This window comes from Carassius auratus, chromosome 43 (genome assembly GCF_003368295.1).
Source record: "Carassius auratus strain Wakin chromosome 43, ASM336829v1, whole genome shotgun sequence".
Taxonomy (NCBI): Eukaryota; Metazoa; Chordata; class Actinopteri; order Cypriniformes; family Cyprinidae; genus Carassius; species Carassius auratus.
In genome coordinates this window covers 5,618,599-5,639,840 of record NC_039285.1, presented here as the reverse complement: position 1 = coordinate 5,639,840, position 21,242 = coordinate 5,618,599, and the positions used below count along the sequence as shown (strand labels likewise).

Below are 21,242 nucleotides of genomic sequence, written 5' to 3'. Positions count from 1 at the left end.
GACCTTACCTTCAAACTGTGTCATAGCCTATGTAAAGTATTAATGTCTGCTGATTGCCTTGTGAATCTGCTTTAAAAAAAAAAAAAACAAACAAAAAAAACACTAGATGGCACTGCGCATTACAAAAAAAAAAATTGAATGTATATATTATATTTCTATTATTTTAACAATTCTTGTTTTTGTATACTGTTTTGTAACATTGGAAAACATATTTTAAACCTACTTTAAATAACATGCTAAATTACAAGCAGGTGTAAAATGTATATATTTTAAGAGACATATTAATGTGTTCTCATATTATTATTATTATTTAATTGTTTAAATGTATTTTAACTTCGTTTTGATTCATTTGAAAATTATTATTATTTTTTTTTTTTATTATTCCACCATGCGTAAATTTAAATTAATTCACGTAACTACATTTATTTATTATTTATGTATAATACTCTTTGTCTTCGTATTTAGTGTTTGTTTGTTTGTTTGTTTTCTATTTAAATTTTACATGTTCACCTTGTTGTTGTTATTTGTTATTTCACATACTCTAAACTGTACAACCATGGATTATATCTGACTCGTTCTTTTTGGATTGTACTTCTTTGTGATTAAAAAAAAAAATCTAAATCTAACTTCCGCATGCGTTCTTCGGTTGCTATAGAAACAGACGGATGCAGGTCCACGTGGACGCGAGTCCCTCTCTGTGAACGCGCACAAGTGAGTGTTTGATCAAACTTGTCGGCAGATTTCTGTAGTCATGAGTCCTTAACGCGAGCAGCTCCAGCTTCAGAATCTTCTGCACGTTCAGTTAAACTTCAGTCTCAGTCTTTGCTTGAACTTAATGTCCAATTGTGGAGAGTTTCACGCTTAACAGTACTTTTCAACAAGAGTTTGTCGCTTTATGGGTGGACTTTATGAAGTAACATCAGCAGCTGCCTATTTAAAGGTACAGTAAAGGTTGTTATTTTTTACCTTGATCTGCCTGTTTAACTTGACCATTTATGTGTTTTGTGCTTTGGCAACTGAGAGCAGGAAGTGTGAAAGAAAGTGTGTGAATGAGTCTCCTATTGAGAGGAGGAAACAAGTGTTCCTGTTTTCATCAGCTGCTACAAGTTGCATGCATATTGTTTGTTTTCATGTAGTACATGACTTTTCTTTTCACTATGGTCCCTCTGTGAAAGTGTATTGCCTTTGTTTTTGTCCCAGACATTACATTTCACTTTAAGGGACTTTCAAGAACAGTATATTTAGTGACGCAATAGATGTTTTGTTCTCTTTTTTTAAATTTAGAAACTATTCAAGAGTTGATTCACTAAGCAAAGAAGCATTGTCTTTGACTATTGTAGGTGCAGTCTAACTGGACTGACAAGAAATGCTTTCCATTTGGGTTTTGATACAACAAAATGTTTGCATAGTGTAAGAACTTTGTTGAATCTACAGTGACACACAAACTACTGTTTGCACTAAACTTCAGAATCACAGATAGCATTCCAGTAGGTTTAGTGTTAAATAGATCCAGCCGTTCGCCAAACCGCTTATCCTCTGTAGGGTTGTGAGGATGATGGAGCCTTCACTGGTTATATACCTCAAATGTATTCTATGCTGCTTAAAAACATCTGCCAAATGCTTTAAATGTAAATGTTTGCATGAGGTCATGCTTTTTGCTGTAATATTCTGGGATAGCCTGTGTATTTTTAGTAGAAGTAGAAACCTAAGAGACTTCTTGTCAGATCAAATACATTGTAAAATGTCTAGTTAGAAAAGGTTAGGCTGAATCAGAAGTGCAAATGGTGCCTATTTGTAAAAGTGTTCTTGTACATATTTTACTTTTAAATGCATTTATGTGAAGCTAGTAAGTCTGTCCATGCACCCAAACAGTTTGAACATCGTGGCACACTGCACTGTTCTCTTTATTGACTTGGCAGCAAAGATAAAGGTTTCATGCAAAACAGTAGTGATATTCCTTCTGAAGGTCGTTCACAGAGGGAGGATTAGGTCAGGCTAGTGCAATACAGTATTGTATTTTCCTGAAATGTAGTAAAGAATTTACAAATAATTTGAAATAATCCTTATTTCAGAGAAAGAGAGAGAGAGATGTTTGAGACTGCAAACTTGTGCCTTTCCCGGTCAATACCCAGAGGAAATGCGCATCATCACTCTCATATATGTGGCATGGCTTGTCAGCTCCCATCAATCCCATCAACTTTTAACTTGTGGTCACTGCACAAATAACATCTGTATTCCACTAAATAGGAGAGACGTGCACTCTAGTATTCCAGTCCACTAGTTTCTGCTATTCTCAACGGACGAGGACTTAAAGGGGTCAGTAACTGAGAAGTCAAAATTCCCTTAATCTTTTGACATATAAGAGGTCACTATAACTTTTTTGTTGTTGTTGTAAAATTCACATTTTGCTGAAAAATGGTGTCATGCTTTTTAAAATAAAGGATAGTTTCACTTGTCACCGTTTCACTGCTCGTGTGACAGTTTATAGGAAAAACAAATATTCAATCAATATGGAACCTAGATATCTTATCATGAGACATGAGACAACCGTGAAAATATAAGGATAGAAACATTTTTGCCTGTGCATTTTTAAACACAAACACATAATTGTAGGATATAGCCGACTGCGTTCCAAACATTACAGCCAATTAACTCGATTTGTAGCAATCAAAGAGCTGTTGTCAGTGAGATGTGATGCTTTGCGGTCTAATGGGCTTTACAAACTTTGAAATTACTTTTGTGCAGCAGGAATGCCAAGTTCGTTCGACTTTTCTTCTTAGACAAAGGAAAGCAATATTGCACCCATTCAGGCTTTTATGACATGTAAACAAAAAGTTTAATCAACACATCTGCCTAGAAACCCAAAGCTGCGATCATTATCATGGATTTATTTATTTCTTCTGTTTCATCTACTTGTTTCATTTTGCATCAAAGTTTCTTACCAAGCTGATTAGCATTTTTAGTTGTTAGTAAGTTGTTAGTAAGAACACACTAAAGTGGCTAAGACTTAGAGAAATCATTCTTCTTACAATGATTCAAATATGATATTTGAGAGTACATCGATGTCGGGGGGGTCAAACTCAATTCCTGGAGGGCTGGAGCCCTGCAGAGTTTAGACCGATACCTGATCCAACTAGTCAAGTCCTTCAGGGTTATTTGAAAACTACATGGTACAGTATGTGTGTTGGAGCAGGGCTCAGGCCCTCCAGGAATTGAGTTTGGCACCTCTGATCTACGGTCACCGTTGGCTTTATCCTACTAGCTGTCTAAGGACCGAGACATACTAGGGACTAGAATATCATGTTGAGGTGGGATTATTTGACTTGGCCCAGTAAACTACAGCATGGCGACATGCTACAGTGGGGGAAATATTTATTTGATCCCCTGCTGATTTAGTAAGTTTGCCCACTTATAAAGAAATAACGGGTCTGTAATTTGTATGGTACGTAGGTTTATTTTAACATATAGAGACAGAAAACTAACCAACCAACCAAAAAAAAAAAAAAAGATTCAGGTTGTACGGGGCTCACGCGATATAGCCTATTTACACGCTAAACATGTTAATATAGCAGGATATTCTACTAATTACTTATTGCAAATAGTGGCAATCATCTGAACCTCAACTTTGTATTACATTGTAAAATTATTTAAAAAAAAATATATAAAAAATTAAATTATTAAATAGATGCCTCCTAACTGGAACAAAAAGGCCTAGACCTACATTAACCTACATTAGACCTACATTACTTTATTTTTATTTTTTGAATTTTTCCAAATTTTTTATAAAAAATTTGAAAAGGGAGAAAAAAGTTAGCCGAAAGGCAGATTCGAACCTGGGTCATAAAGAGCATGACTCACACATTATCATCTACACCACTGAATCTGATGATTGATAAACGTCTTTTGTAATCTTGACCAGCCCAATCACACATTGGTGGGTGCAGCTGGTGTCTGCCAACAAGGCGACCTCTTAGCACTTAATGTAAATAGACACTCCACACTTTTTTATTATTTCCAACAGTTAAACAGTTGTCCACAGAAAAAAAGTGGGTGCTGCAGCACCCTCAGCACCCCCACTTCCTGCGCCTATGACTCAATGTGGTGTAGTCGTCCTGTACCCTTAGCAGAAAAACAGCCCGAAAGCATAATGTTTCCACCTCCGTACTTGACTGTAGGGATGTTGTTCTTGGGGTCATAGTCAGCAATACTCTCCCTCCAAACACAGCGAGTCGAGTTAATGCCAAAGATCTCAATTTTGGTCTTATCTGACAACAGCAGTTTCTACCCAGCCTTCTCTCAATAATTTAGATGTTCTTTGGCAAACTTTAAACATGCCTGTACATGTGCCTTCTTGTTCAGGGACCTTGCGGATGCTGCAGGATTTCAGTCCTTTGCAGTGTAGTGGGTTACCTTGTTGGTTTGCTTGGTGGATATGGTCCCAACTGCCTTAAGATCATTAACAAGCTCCTCCCATGTAGATCGGGGCTGATCCCTTTTTCATGATCATCTTTACCCCATGAGACGAGATCGTGATGGTTGTTTTGTATTTCTTCCATTTCCAAATAAGCTCACCAACAGTTGTCTCCTTCTTACCAAGCTTCTTGCTGATGCTCTTGTAGCCCATTCAAGCCTTGTGCAGATCTACAATCTTGTCTCTGACATCCTCTGACAGCTCTTTGGTATAGCGCATGGTGGTGGGATAAGTTGGAATGGAAGATACAGATTGTGTGGACAGGTGTCTTATATACACCTATTGAGCTGACATTAGGGGTAACTGGCAGGACAAATCTTTTATATAATGTTTAATCTTTTTTACTTTTTTATTTTATTTTTATTTTATATATATATTCTGTCTGTATCCATTAAAATAAACCTACCATAAAAATTACACACCCTGTAGTTTTTCAATTCTCTGTAAGTGGGCAAACTTACAAAATCAGCAGGGGATCAAACAAATATTCCCCCCACTGTACCAGTCACACTTTAGACTTTAGCAACTACATACAGTAGAAACACCCTGGTAACCAGTTTTTCCTATCATTTGTTTTTGAAAGAAGTTTCATAAGTTCCAATATGTATAAATAAATAAATAATAACAGTAATATAATTTTTTGATGAATAGAAAAAGCTATTTTTTTTTAGTAAAATTCTTTACTGTCCCTTTTGATCAGTTTAATGCACTTTTGCTGAATTATAGCAAAAGTTTTGATTTCTTAAAAAAAAAAAAAAAAAATCAAGATTATAATGACTCCAAACTTTTGAACAGTAGTGTATATTCCTATCCCTAGCAGATCTCGTTGTGGTTTAAAGAGGTGGTTGCTAATTAAAGAGGTGGTTGCTAAGAGATGTCTGAGAGGATGTGATGTGGTGTAACTCAAAAGCGTTCTCTCTTCTCTTCTGTCAAGGGCTGACCCATGTGAGGAGAGTGGAGTTCACACATACACATACGCACACACACACACACACACATGGACGGCATGGCGTCTTTCTCCAGCACCTGTGGCTCTACGGTGGACGGGGCATCCCACCGTAGAGGAGAAGACAGACAGGGGACACCCAATGACAGTGACTGCAGTGCTGTGCTTGAGAAGACCAGAGAGTTCTTCCAGATTTGTGACATCGAGGGCAAAGGCTTCATTACACGACGCGACATGCAGGTAAGGATGTTGGGAAGGGCATTCATGAGATTTGTCATTAGGCAAGGAGTTTTATTGGTGAAGAAGTATGGAAACCCCAGGAAATGTCTCTAGTCATCTGGTCGTCCTGGCATTGTATCATCTACAAACCATGGGCTAATTGAGCTAATTTGTGTTTGATAACCCTTATAACTTGTTTACTTACAACAGAAGACAAGCAGTAATCTGAATAAAGTAATTAGCTTACAAAAAATTAAAAGTTAAAAAATTAAAGTTAGAACAACATGCTTCTGTAATTAAGCGCTATTCTTTTTTTTCCCACACTGTCGTGAAAAACCTGAAAATATTAGGAAAATATTATATATAATATATATATATTATTGAAATGTTTAGTAAAAAAAAAAGAAAAGAAAAGCTAAATAGTCAATAAATATTTTCAAATTATTTTAAGGTCTAAAATATTTGATCATCTAAAAATTGTTTCTTGGGAGTGAATTTAATCACTATGTAATTATATATATATATATATATATATATATATATATATATATATTATGTATGTGATCACTCTTATTTTGTTAAAATGATTAACATTTAGCTGTTTCTGCAAGGTCTATGTAAACTAACAGAACCGTATGTATGTTTTATTTTTTTCTTGCAAAATTAATAAAACTGTATATATATAATGTTTTTTATTTAATTAGTTTTTGTTATTTTTCTGTGGACTTGTAAAGTAGTCATGCAAATACGTACATACATTACTATAGTAATAATTCAGTAGCCTCATATACTTTGTTTTAAAATATCATGATATGGCATCAGATACCATCATTGTACCATGGTACCACCACCATGTTTTATTTATTTATTTTCAGTTACACCAATTGGTCATAGTGTGTGTGATCCATCAGTCGTCCATAAATGTGGTTGATTTATATAAAATGTTCATTTTCAGTACAGCCTCTTTTCGTGGAGTGTCACAATTGGAGGCGCTTGTGAGATCATCCTAAAATTGTGGTGGGCATTTTGAAACCACCCCTTCAGTTGTATTATTGTGCAGATTCGATCACCTCTTAGATTTTCCATTCATTGCACAGGTTTCCTTTGAAATCTGGCTCTCGGGCCTTTCTCTGAAGAGCCTTTTTCAAAAGCATCACACCTTTGATCCAGTGTCTGTAGAAAAAGCATTAATAAACATTGGTTCCTAATCTATATTTAAATGATGCCTTTTGTTATTTCAACCCATTTGGATTAAATAGATCCTATAAATTCATACATATTTAAATCTTAAGTGATTGTATATATGATATTGTGAAGACCGTGACAAAACATTTGCATGAGTAACTTGCAAGTAACTTGCATCATGGGTCCACCACATGTTGGTCTGGCTGAAAATGCTGACAAAACTATTGGGGTTTCAAAGTGCTGCATTTTCTAAACCTTCGGCTGTTAAAAAAGCCACAAGAGGAGTTTTATTGCTGTTTTGAGAAGCTGTCACTTTGGTTTACCCAAGGAACTGGGTGATGGTCTTGCAGTTTGTGCTCATTTTTACGCAAAGGTTTTCACATGTCCGTTAGCTTTTACAACTGACTTTTACAAGTACAGAAATGCCAAAAGTCCATGCTAAAGTCACACATAGAATTATACAGTATGAAGTGTTTTATGGGACATTTCTGAGCAAACATGTGTCAGGTTCCCACACAGGGTGTGTTGTTTGCTCTCTAAGAGTAGTAGCGTTCTTACTGTGTGTTTTAAAGTTGTCAAACGTCACTGAAATCTACAGTCAGCGTCATTTTAAAAGTGTCAAAACATAGTTTGAGATCCTACTCTTGACACAAATAACCTGGCAAAAGATGTATATAAAGATAGATATATAGATATATAGATATAGATAGATATATAGATAGATAGATATATTACATATACATACACTCACTATATATACATAGACTTTATATGTATGTACATACATACATACATACTAGGGGTGTAACGATACGCGTATTCGTATTGAACCGTTCGGTACGACGCTTTCGGTTCGGTACGCGGTACGCATTATGTATACCGAACGGTTCGTTGGAGTAATTAATTATATTTGAAAAAAAAATAAAAAATAGAGAGAGAGAGAGAAATATAATGATATGCGTTCAACAAGGTAGCCCAATAACCCAAACAACGTAACAGGCAACGCCCCTGACACTCCCGAAGAAGAAAAAAACACCATCTTATATGTTTATGTTAGGCTACTCAGCAGGCGCTCGCTCACTCAGTACACGCTGAAGGCTCGTTGCAAAATAGCCAATGCGTTTAACAGACTAGAAATGAGAAGATCCTCCAATAACCAACAGGTCTGGTGTTTGGGTGCACTTTGGATTCCCTTTAAGCTATAATGGTGATGGCAAGAGAGTGGTGGATAAAAAAACAACGGTATGTCGCATCTGCAACATGACAGGGTACACCAGCGGGAATAAAAAAAAAAAAAAAAAAAACACCAGCGGGAATATCTGGGATATATGCGTCAGTACTATCTGGGAAAAGACGAAAAAAAGGAGAAACATGCACGCAGCAAACTATCCCTGCAGCATTTAGAAACTATAGCTTACAGGGAATCCAACCCAAACACCAGACCTGTTGGTTATTTTAGGATCTTATATTTCTGGTCTGTTAAAGGCATTCGACATTTTGCAACGAGCCTTCAGCGCGTGCTGAGTGAGCGAGCGCCTTAGGGGCCGTTCACATATCGTGCCTAAAAACGCATGGAAAACGCTAAGCGCGTCTTTCTCCTCCTTTCCAAAGCGCTTGGGCAGAAGCGCTCATGAGGCGTCTGTCTTTGCTAAGCAACAATGACGTGCTCTCTCCATGAGACGCGGAAATTTCAGCGAAGGATAAATGGATTTGCAGCTCTAAAAATCGCTTGCAGTAGCTCTGCTACTAAATTTATTTCAAAATTGCAATCCATATACAACTATGATCAGCTGATCCTTCATCTTGGCTGAGCTCTCAACGTTGTTACGGGAAAGGATGAAGCTGATTGGTTGGTTCTTGTCACATGACCCGCGGTGCGCTTGCGGCATTCTGAAAAGTTGAGATGTTTTTACATTTTGCTGTATCTAAAACGTATCGAACCGAACCGAACCGTGACATCAGTGTATCGTATCGAACCGAACCGTGAATTTTGTGAACCGTTACACCCCTAATACATACATACATACATTCATATATATATATATATATATATATATATATATATATATATATATGTATATATATATACATACACACGCACACACACACACACACACAGACACATATTTATATCTATGTGTGTATGTATGTTTGCTCATGTGTAATATATATACAGTATGTTTGTTGGTTTGTTTGTTTTTAATATATAGTATATACAGTGTGTGTGTGTGTGTGTGTGTGTGTGTGTGTGTGTATACAATTTGCTTATTTTCAGGTGATGTAATATGCTTTTCATAACATGTCTGTATCATTTGTCATTTGTTGCAGAGGTTAAATGGAGAGCTTCCTTTCAGTTCTGATGAACTTGAGAACGTCTTTGATACTCTGGACGCAGATGCCAACGGATATCTGACCTTCGAGGAGTTCTCCTCCGGCTTTAGTGTGTTTGCATTTGAATCTATACAGCATATAGAAACCATTAATAACAATAGATAGATAGATAGATAGATTATTGTATCTTTCAAAAGTTTGCTAATGTATTTATGTCTCCCATTCAGGTGAATTTATGTTTGGTCCAGGTGTGGTGTCAGTAGATCCACATGCAGATGAGAAGCCGGTCTCAGGAACGACTCCGGAAGTGCTCTATGAAAGCCAATGGGAGGAGAGACTCAGCAGAGGAGAGGATGACGAGGAGAAGCACTTCTGCATGCTAATGGAGAACCTGGGGGCAAGCAACATCTTTGAAGAGTGAGACTCATTCCAGTCACCCACACTATTACAAACCGATAGTGTGATTGTGGTGCACTTCCATGCAAGAATATTTCCACTAATGTATAAATCAGATTGCAGCCTAAAAATGAATATTCATTTTTAGGTTGTTATACATTTCAGTTGTATGATTTATACATTCTTAGAAGTATTCTTGCATGGAACTACAACAAGATGCTGTTTTCATGCTATAAAGCACAATATATTAAAATATCATTTAGATTTCATTTAAATGCGACTTCACACCAAAATGGAAAAGGCATGAGAATTTAATCAGCTATGTGTACAATACAAATATCACCAAAACCAATCGATAGTCAAAGACGCCATACTCTTTTCTTCTTCTCCTGAGAAAAATGTAGGTTTTCTATCAAGTATCAAATTGTTAAAGCTTATTTAGTTGTTAGATTTTTCTAGAAAAAATATTATTACATTATATTTTTATACAGTATATATGTATATACACACATTAACACAGTATATAATAGTTTCATTTAGTAAATTGATTATTATTATGATTATCTTACGATCTACTTTAAGTTTGTTTGCCAATAAAATAATGTTGCTGCTGATATGGTGTTAAATAAATTAATTAATTAGACAGAGCACATTCCCAAAGGAAGACACAACATTTTTGATAAGACCAAAGGAGTTTGATAAAGATCTGTTCTTGTCATCTCATTGACCATATGGTGTGTTAAGCCCATTTTTGTAACACATGACCAGATGCACTTTCAGTAAATACCGCCACTCCTAAAAGGCAAACGGTGATGGTGGAAGGCATCAGTTATAAATTGTTCATCCTTCTGACGGAATGTAATCCTTATGTACGGTTATTGCTTTTTCAAAGGGGAGCTGACAGTGTGGATTAGATTCTGGTTCCATCTTTTATACAGTCAGTTTCATTTTGCTGTGTGATAAAAGCAGCATTGTTGTTGTTTTTTTCTTCTACTGTATTTCCACAAAATCATGATGTGCAATTTTCATCTTCTTTCAGGAGACCTATTGCAACAGAAAATTACCAAGACCTGTGTTACTGTACTGAAAGTATTTTTTGTAAAAACTAAATTTTTGAATTCATCAGACTGTGGCCAGACATTTATAGTTATTTTTAACAGTGGAGCACATTTTTGTGGAGTTTTTTTTTTTTTTTTTTTTCGCAAACTATAATTTGGTGAACTAAATGATGCTGTTCTTGTGTTTTGATGTCTCAGACCAGGAGAGGTGCGGAGTCTTTGGGTGCAGCTTAGAAAAGATGAGCCTCACCTCCTGTCCAATTTTGAGGAGTTTCTTGCCAGGGTCACTTATCAAATCAAAGAGGCCAACCAGGAGAAGAAAGAGATGGAGACGGCCCTTAAAAGGTCAGATGTCAATTAAGACGCTAAACTTAATAAATAAATGTTGGTACCATTTAAGGTCAGTAAGATATTATTCTTATAATTTTAATTCAGCAAGGATCCATTCAAATTGACCAAAAGTAATGGTAGAGACAACTAGAATGTTACAATAATCACAAAATCAGAAAGCATTTAAATACTTTTTCCAGCCTTTCTTTTGGCTGATTTTTATAGTGTTCCTGTAGCTCAACTGGTAGAGCATTGCGTTAGCAAGCGCAAGGTTGGGGGTTCGAATCCCTGGGAACACGTTAGGAGAAAATTGTTAGCTTGAATGCAATGTAAGTCACTTTGGATAAAAGCGTCTGCTAAATGCATAAATAAATATATAAAATATTTTATCTATTCTGTGACATTCATACATTTTTGAGTGTCAGCCCACTATATGAATCCCATTTTGCTTGTCTACTGTGCCTTTGCCACTTGATTTGTTATGTAAGTTTAATAAGAAAACTTAAAATGTCTCCTAGCAAACCAAAAAAAAAAAAAAAGCATTGGAGTAAGTTAACAAAAGATAAATCACTTCTGAATCAACTGGCAAAGAATAAATGCTTTTTGAATGACGTCTGTTCCATTGACCCAATGAATAGTGTTTCATTCTTTCATTTGACTAAGTGACTAAAAAGCTTTTTGAGTGATCCTGACGTCTTTCGTAGGAAAGCGGCGACACATGATGATGAAATCCAGAGGCTGTATGAAGAAATGGAGCAACAGATCAAGAATGAGAAAGACAGGATACTTTTAGAGGTGAAACAATTATTGCAGTTGGTCATTTGAACAAATTCCAAACCTTGAGTGTTACCTTAAGTTGTGTACTTAATTAAACCTAATGAAGACTATAAAAAGATTACTCTTTTACATATGAGACCAGAGTATAGTCCAAATTTGGGAAAAGGGATCTTTTTTGTTGGGTCAAGAAAGAATCACCCAGAACACCCACTGTCAATATCAAACTAAAACAAAATAAATAAAAAACAGTTCTGAAAGGTTCTTAAACTAGCAATCCCAATATGTGATTTATGATTGATCATTTATGATTTTACAGTAGAAACACTAACTGTTGCTATGTACCAGGGTAAATTGTATGTGTCATGTGATCTGTGTATTCTCCAGGATTCTGAGCGGTTCTTGTCTCGCAGTCAGGACATGGAGCATCAGCTTTCCACCAAAGAGAAAGAGCTGGAAATTCTTTCTAACAAACAGAAACGGGTGGGTCACAAGTTCCTTTGCTTGTCGCTAAACCAGTTTAACTAGTAATAATTATGAAGACATTGCACACCTAGTAACTATTTTAATAATGCATTTTGTATAGAATAATACATCTAAGGAAATGACAATCTACCGCAGACCTCCAACATGTACACATTTTGCATAGCAGACACGCATTTTGTCCTCAAAGTACGCTGGTATGATTTGTCACTCTAAACTATGCAAAAATCTAGTGACTCCTCTGTCCACGCGCATTATTCAAAACAAGCAACACAAAAAGATGAAGAGTGCAACCAATCAGAGCATTTTTATTTCTTTTTTTTTTTTTTTTGCATTAAAATAATTTCTGCGTTTCATTTCTCTCTTAATAGCCTATAGTTTATAGTAGTATAGGCTCGCACTCGGGCTTTAATTACTTTCTTTTTTTTTTACTTTTAAAGGATAATTTTAGTTTTTAGATTGCAATGTTACATTTAGAATGTAATATGATTTATTATACCAAGATATATAGGCTATAATAGTCCACAAATTTTAGCTCCTATTGCCCAGTGTTATTGCTCATAATACCCCTTTCATTTATTTTCAGATGGGTAGATTATTTCCTGTAAGGGTTTAAGTCCTAGTGAAAGATCAAGAAAAGGCTGTAACCTGAGCTCAAGAACAAGCTAACATTGACTTTTTAAGGACTTTTACTCAAATATAAGTCTTAATGCTCAGAAGTTTCTCTTGTATTACTCTGATTGTTCAACATAATCTCCAGGTGTTGATCATTTGCTGGAAATTTGTGTTCAAGTTTTAGTAAACCACACCTGATTGTGCTGACGCACACAAAAATAGATGCTGATCTATACACACAATAGACACAACCCAGCAAAACCTTTCCGTGCTAATGAATTAACAGGAAGTAACAAAGTCTTAATGCCTCATTTGCCTCTGTCATTAAAAGCTTCATTTTCTTCTCTTCACATTTGTGAACAGCTAAAGCATATTCGTTCTATTATTGGTTATGCAGCGTTGTGCAAAAGCAAGCAGAACTGCTTTTCTGCTGTGAGGAGCTGAAGTGTGGTGCTGTATGTTTGCTCCTGTTTTTGTCTATATTTAGCAACATAGCATGAGTGTTAGAGCTTTCTTATCAATTCTTTCTCTCACAATGTCCCAGCCAAACACTCACAATAACATTTCCAAGGCCATCCTTCCAAGGACAGTGGTGTTAATATACATGGCTGGTATGAAGGCCACACATTTGTGTAAAACCTGATGGTCCAGTAATCCAGCACGATTTGATTGTTTCATTAGTACATGTGTGTTTGTGTGATGTCGGTCAGCTGGAGCATCAGTGTCGAGAGCTGCACAGCGAGCAGCGGGAGACGGCCGTGGAGAATGTTAAACTCAAGCAGTATAATGAGGACTTGGGCCGTGAGCTGGAGCACACCACCCAGGAGCTGAGTCTGGCCCAGGAGCAACTCATGCTGCTGCAGGAACAGGCCTCGCGCCTGAACGAGGAGAGAGAGATGTGAGGAAGATATATATATATATTGCATATATGCATGTTTTGGACATAGTGTATAAACGTAATCAATCTCAAAAAGTGAAATTTTTTTATTTTTATTTTTTTACATGAGATAAGCTTCTTTTTTTTCTTTTTTTTTTGTGAAACTTTTTTTTTTATATATATATATATAATATAAAATGTAATACAATGCAATTTAATATAATATAATTTAATGTTTTTTATTTCTAAAACATGAATTTTACACTGTTCAACGCATATCAGGGTCACATCTCCACATTTTGCACATGAGAATATATATATATATATATATATATATATATATATATATATATATATATATATATATAAAATTTAATTAAAAAATTAAATGTATGCATTTAGCAGACACTTTTATCCAAAGCGGCTTACATTGCATCCAGGCTAACAATTTTTACCTATCATATATTGCATAAAGAGAATTAAGTCTATCTTATATCATTACTTTCACGACTGTATTTAAAATCATTACTCACAATTAATGTTATGTTTTTTTTTTTTTTTTTGTCATTATTTATTTTTCATTATTTTTGTAATTGTCATTATTTTGTCCCTTATTCACATTAGTGTATTTGATACAAAATGTAAAAAAAATCATAAGTAATATATCATAATTTATTTCATATTAAAATGTATTAGAAGTACAAATGTAATAATGTATTTTTTAGTTTTTGGAAAGCTGGTGTTTCATAATGGCCACTTAGTGAAATAGTACATTTTGTCCCTTGTTTGATGTGTTGTTAGTACTGCACACAGTATCATTAAAAAAGTACTAAACACATTATCATTAAAAGAGTTTGTGTTTTCTGCAGGGAGATTTATAGAGTTACAGAAAGCCTACATAGAGAGAGGGCAAGTCTTCTTAAGCAGCTTGATTTGCTACGGTAAGAAATAACTACAGTACAATATAAAGAAAGGTGCATGTCTTTGTGTCATCCCAGATTTGACATGTGTTCTGTTTTATTCCTCCTAGAGAAATGAACAAACACTTACGAGATGAAAGAGACATGTGCTATCAAGTAGGTTCTTGTGGACGTTGTATTAGACATTGTTGTAAATACTGATCCTGCATTTGAACGATTTGAGTCAATTTCAAATCATCGTTTTCTTTCTTTCAGAAACCAAATACTTCTGCTGCAAAACTCTCATGGAAACAGAGGTCTGAATCAATTACTATGAAGCACTCTGAGCGGAAGCAGTCATTTAAGAGGTAAGGCTGTGTGAAAATGTCATCTGTACACTCCTCAAGATGAAAAGATACAATGAATCTGCAAAATCTAAAAGGTCTGATTCTCCTAAGATAAAAGAGGTATTCATTTTAGACTTGAATTTAATCAAAGCTTATTGTGATGACCACAATGAGATGTTTTCTTATTTATTTTTGGGATGAGTAATCTAAAAAGGTATTATGTGGTTGTTGTCTTCTCAAGCGATGAGGATGAAGAGGTTCTGCCGCAGTCGAAGCGGAAGAACGTGATTGGCGTAAATGGCCACAGTATGGACCTGGAGGACATGGTAGATGCACGACCTCCATCAAAACACAAGCTCCAGAGGATCATCTCCATCGAAGAGGACCATCTTCCTCAACTCCTTCAACAGGGTTATCAGGCCCAACTCCGAGAATGGAGTGAAGATGAAGAGTTGGAAGAGGGCATGGACCTCCAAATGAGCAACATTTACCCCACAACCAGCACTCCGACCTCCGTTTCACCTCCTCCAGGAGTCGCACCCACACCCACCTCACCCAGAGGACAGCCTGTGGGCAAAGAGACAGTGCAGTCGGTGAGAAAACAGCTCGATTTGCTCTGAACCTCAGAAATTTGTTGAGGTTTCAAAATGAGTACACTCTCAAAGTAATGGTTCTTGATTGGCATCGATGAGGGACCTCGAACACCCATGGAACATTTTCATTGTGCAAAAGGTTCTTTATAGTGCAATAAAGTTCACTATTGAAATACTTCTGCACACTAAGTTCAAAAATAGTTATTTTAAGAGCTGTTCACAGAAAGGCTTTTGGGGAACCTAAAATGAACAATTTGGAACTTTAGTATAAAATATAAGCATTTGGGACACAAGTATCCTACAGACTAATGCTTTTTTCCTCTTTCCTTAATCATAGTCTCTTTTTGTCTTTTTCTAGGAGGAAGGGACCAGTTCAGGTCCAGATCGTCTGTTCAAGATTGTTATGGTGGGGAATTCTAGTGTGGGAAAAACATCTCTTCTACGTCGCTTCTGTGACAACTGTTTCCACTCTGGTACATGTGCTACTGTAGGTAAGTAGCCTTTCTTTACATATTTACTAGTGTCTAGGGGTATTTTTTATTTAACCTGATTAGCCTCAGTTTTAAGGCATTTGTTAACCCAAAATGAACATTTTAATCATGCTCCTCCAAACTACTGTATGTCTTTGGGTGTGAGTTCACAGGTTGTGTTCTTGGGTCTGTTATTTACTGATTGTAAACATTCATCAATAACTTGGTATTGACTGATACCACAAATCAATTCTGTCTGGCCTTTAGTCAGGTCTTGTATGTATGGAGCTTCTTCTGGGATGGAATCAAAAGCAGGAAAACATTAAATGGCAGAAACTTATTTCCTCCTTCAGACTGACTTTCTTGTCTTGACGTGTGCAGGTATTGACTACAGTGTGAAGACTCTGACAGTGGACAACAGCCAGGTAGCCTTGCAAATGTGGGACACAGCAGGACAGGAAAGGTGAGTGATGTTTTTATTGGATTTCTATTAATAGTCTTAATGTGTGTTGACTGATTGCTTCATTGCGTCTTCTAACTACTAAAAGAAGGGAATGCTGAAGATGGTATTATTCTGGGGATTGCAGGTATCGCAGCATCACTAAGCAGTTTTTTCGCAAGGCTGATGGTGTGGTAGTGGTGTATGACATCACTAATGAGCAGACGTTCACAGCAGTGAGACAGTGGCTGGTCAGCGTGCAGGCGAGTGATTCATATCCACTTTCCTTCTGAGTAAATGATCATATTTAGACATATGTACACATACACCTAAATATTTCATATTTATGTGTTTTAAATTGATCAAAAGTGTAAAGACATTTATAATGTTACAAATAAATATCTACTAATTATATTCATCAAGAGATCCTAAAAAAGGTGTCATGATTCCACAAAGCTAAGAAAAAGCACACAGGTCTTCAACATTGATTATAATGAGAAATGTTTCTTGAGCACCAAACAGCATATCTGAATGATTTTTGTTTGTAGCAATAGCCAAAAAAAAAAATTAAATGGGTCAAAATTATCGGTTTTTCTTTTATAGCAAAAATCATTAGGATAGTAAGTAAGGATCATGTTCCATGAAGATATTTTGTAAATTTGTAAAAATATTTTTTGATTAGTAATATGCATTTGCTAAGAATTCATTTGCACAACTTTAAAGGTGATTTTCTCAGTATTTAGATTTTTTTTGCACCCTCAGATTACAGATTTTCAAATATTTGTATCTCAGCCAAATATGGTCCTATCCTAATCAACTATATATCAATGGAAATATTATTTATTCAGCTTTCAGATGATGAATAAATCTCAATTTCGAAAAATGGACACTTAAGACTGGTTTTGTGGTCCAGGGTCATAAATTAGATATATCTACCGTATTTTTCGGACTATAAGTCGCACCTGAGTATAAGTCGCATCAGTCCAAAAATACGTCATGACGAGGAAAAAAACATATATAAGTTGCACTGGACTTTAAGTCGCATTTATTTAGAGCAAGAGCCAAGAGAAAACATTACCGTCTACAGCCACGAGAGGGCGCTCTATGTCTTCAGTGGTAGACTACAGGAGCACTGAGCAGTATAGAGCGCCCTCTGGCGGCTGTAGACGGTAATGTTTTCTCTTGGTTCAGGTCTCTTAGTTCATTTCTCTTGGTTCATGTCAAATTAATTTTGATAAATAAATCGAACCTGACTATAAGTCACAGGACCAGCCAAACTATGAAAAAAAGTGTGACTTATAATGCGAAAAATACGGTATTTGTATACAGTGCATTAGTTTTAATGGGAAGTCTTTATCTTTCTCCATCTTACAGGAGGGAGCAGGTGAGGACATTCCCATCATGCTCCTGGGGAACAAGACTGATCTAGATGGACAGAGAGAGGTTCCATTGGGATTGGCTGAGAAATTAGCCAAGGTGAGTGAATCTGGGCCCTGGAGTGGCACTAATCGATCACCAATAAACATTTTAAGCATGGCGGTCTTGAAACGAACAAGTTAAAGAACTGACTCAGGGCTGAATGAGTATTCGGCTGTGACGGGCATTCTGAGGAAGTTTTCTGTCCTTTACTTGTGTAGTTACAATGAAGATGCAATATGTGGCTTCCTGTCCGTTACTGTTGCAAGAACTCAGCAGATAAAAAAACCCACACTGAATGACAAAGTAAGAATTACTCGTTATTATAAAAGTACCTTATTTTGACATTTTCTTGTCACTCTTTCAGGACTTTCAGTTAATTTTCTATGAGTGCAGTGCTTTTTCAAGCAACAATGTGACCGAGTCCATGATCCACATGGCAAGGTAAGAGGTGGTTAACCAATTTATTTTCTGCTGAGTATACAAAAGACTGCTTTTGAACACAGGCACGCCAGATTTTTGCCTACAAGTATAAAAGTATATATGTGACCCTGGACCACAAGTCTTAAGTCGTTGGGGTATATTTTTAGCAATAGCCAAAAAAAAAAAAAAAAAACATTGTACGGGTAAAAATTATTGATTGTTTTTTTTTAATGCCAAAAATCATTAGGATATTAAGTAAAGATCATGTTCCATGAAGATATTTTGTACATTTCCTATGGTAAATATATCAAAACTTAATTTTTGTTTAGTAATATGTATTGCTTAGAATTCATTTGTATTTTCTCAGTATTTTGACTTTCTTTGCACCCTCAGATTCCAGATATTCAAACAGTTGTATCTCAGACAAATATTATCAGATCCTAATAAATCATACATTGATCTTATCAAGCTTATTTATGCATCTTTCAGATTATGTATGAATCTAAATTTCGAAAAATTGACACTTTAGACTGGTTTTGTGGTCCAGGGTGACATATGTTGGTCCACTTTGCAGTTTAATCTGGCCAAGAACTGCATTGCTGTAATTCCTTAAAACTCAATATCTTTCAAGCATTCTATGCCACCAACCTTACTTTGCAAGTGCATTTTTAATTACTATTGTAGTAGCTTGTACTTTGTAAGCACATCTGTTCTTGTGTTGTTATTAAAGGGGTCATGTGACATTATTTTGTGTATTTGGTGTAATGGAATGTTTTAGGGTTTTTTTATGTTTTTTTTTTCCTACATACTGTATATTATTGTTGCTCCTCTATGCCCCGCCTTTTTAAAATGCTTCAATTTTTACAAAGCTCATCGTTATGAAAAGCATGGTGTGCTCTGATTGGCCAGCTGTCTAATGCATTGTGATTGGCCGAATACCTCAAGTTTGTGACGGAAATGTTACGCCTTTAAAACTGCTTTTAACACTCCAAAGACAAAAGAAAACATGAAATTGCTTCATATGAACCCTTTAGCTAAATCTCTTCAAAATCTTTTATTTCGGTAATTGAAATAAAGCTGGAATAAAATATAAACTACGATATATAAGATGAATGTAGTGTTGGCTTGGCAATAACTGAAATAAGTTCCACCTGAGAGAGTGACTAAAATTACTACAACTAAAATGAATAAATGTAAGCGATTATATATACTAAGAATTACAAAACCATAAAATATTACTAAAACGAAAAACAACACATTTAAAATAATGAAACTATTGTAATATAGTATTTGAACTTTATAACTATAACACAATAAAAAACAATAACCCTGACTATTATGTGTTAGTTCAGGCAGTATTATTGTAAGTTTTTAAACCATTGTATTCCAGTTTTGAGTGCAATATGCACATGAATTGACTTCTGGCATAACAAATTTTACTATCAGTGCATATGCAGTCACATTAACAGCCAGGTATTCTCTGTACAATTTTATTTTGGTTGTACTGCAACTTATAAGTGTTACTCTTTTCTCTCTGTTAGAGTTCTGAAAGACCGAGAGGACAGAGAAAAAGAGAAAACCGTGTCACTAGTAGATAGCCACGCTAAGAAGAAGTCCTGCTGCTAGTAGAAAGTCATCCATAAACACTACAGATCTTTCCAACCTTTTTTGCTTCTGCATTTTAGTATGGTTTGGTGTTAATGCTGATCTGCCCCCAACCCCCCATTCTCTTTTTGTATGTCCACTGTGGAGTTCAAATTGTCTGTTCTTTTTATATACCAGTACCGGTACCTCTTTACAGTGTGAAACAGACAATTTTTACAATATCAATTAGGTATAGGGCTTTAAGTAGAGCACTATAGTTTTGTATATTACTACAGTTGTCAAACGTTTCCCTGTTAAGGTCGTTTAAATCAGCCATCACACTATTGAAGTAAACAAACCTTTATTTTTGTATTGACAGTTGTTGTAATTTATCTTTTTAATATGAAGGTCTAAGAAAGTATGTTTTAAATGAGCAAAATAAGCTCCTACATGCTAGTTTGTTTACAGCACAGTCATTTGCACAAATGTGTTATTTATTACTTATGATGAATTGACTTATTCCTTTATTATTCCTAGCAAGAAGACATATTCTGAAAAATGGCTCTAATTGCTGTAATCAGCATGAATATTTTTAATACACTGCCATGCAACCAACATAAGGTTTGCATAAGGATTCGGTTTTAACAGGATTCAGTGTTGTTCGCTTTACAGTACTGAATAAACCAATGATCTGTATAAATAGATTTAGTCTAATATTGATTTCAGATTACTTTTTGTATTTTATGTATTGTGGCAACAGTAATGTGTGTTTGTATATATATATATATATTAGTCTGTATTTAGTATTTAATGCATTCAGTGTTAAATCAGTTCAAAATGTCTCACAGCAGTTGATGTTCATCGTTAATCTAAATAATTAGAAATGCATTAATTGTAATTGAGAGTGGATTTATGCACATTTGAGATAAAGGCTATGCTGTGTTTTCTCAAGTTTTTCAGTAATCACAATATGATTCTTGATCTGTAACTTGAGATTTCATATTGATTCACACATAACCTATCTATCACAACTACTGTATGACACCTGGGCAGAATAACACTAGATTTAAGCACAGTTTTTCCACTCTGTCATTTAGTCTTATATATGATCCTGCTTTGTTATGTACATGTGTAATGTGTAAATACTAAATAGAAATGTATTTTGAGTGAAGTGTTATTAAAATAAAGAATACTTTGTTTGCATTAATTCCAGTTTGTGCTTTCAGGGAAATTGCAAGAGGAGACATTGCATTCCAGCTAACAATATATTATATATTATATTCAGATATTTAAGTCTTTGTTCTGAATGCTCAGACTGAGGTTCAACAGGTTTTGTCAGTGTTTAAAATGCAATGGAAAAAACATTTAATCTTTTTCTTCTTGAAC

The 21,242-nt window shown here is 35.4% G+C and overlaps 1 protein-coding gene across 1 annotated transcript; it reads left to right on the top strand.

The window, feature by feature from the left end:
- The first annotated feature begins 684 nt into the window (after positions 1-684).
- Positions 685-21,038, top strand: LOC113061537 (ras and EF-hand domain-containing protein homolog). The gene is made up of 18 exons (XM_026230710.1): positions 685-940; positions 5,406-5,657; positions 9,150-9,261; positions 9,380-9,569; positions 10,805-10,951; positions 11,641-11,731; positions 12,098-12,193; positions 13,519-13,706; positions 14,555-14,626; positions 14,716-14,761; positions 14,861-14,952; positions 15,173-15,524; positions 15,883-16,015; positions 16,376-16,457; positions 16,582-16,696; positions 17,808-17,909; positions 18,217-18,293; positions 19,814-21,038. Exons 2-18 carry the CDS (start codon positions 5,469-5,471, stop codon positions 19,896-19,898), a joined length of 2,169 nt encoding a protein of 722 aa, XP_026086495.1. The 5' UTR covers positions 685-940; positions 5,406-5,468; the 3' UTR covers positions 19,899-21,038.
- Positions 21,039-21,242: the final 204 nt, after the last annotated feature.

Coding starts and splice junctions, on each gene's coding strand:
- LOC113061537 (XM_026230710.1), top strand. CDS start 5,469: ATGGACGGCATGGCGTCTTTCTCCAGCACCTGTGGCTCTACGGTGGAC. Junction 16,697..17,807: donor AGTGGCTGGTCAGCGTGCAG/GCGAGTGATTCA, acceptor TCCATCTTACAG/GAGGGAGCAGGTGAGGACAT. Junction 17,910..18,216: donor TGGCTGAGAAATTAGCCAAG/GTGAGTGAATCT, acceptor TCACTCTTTCAG/GACTTTCAGTTAATTTTCTA.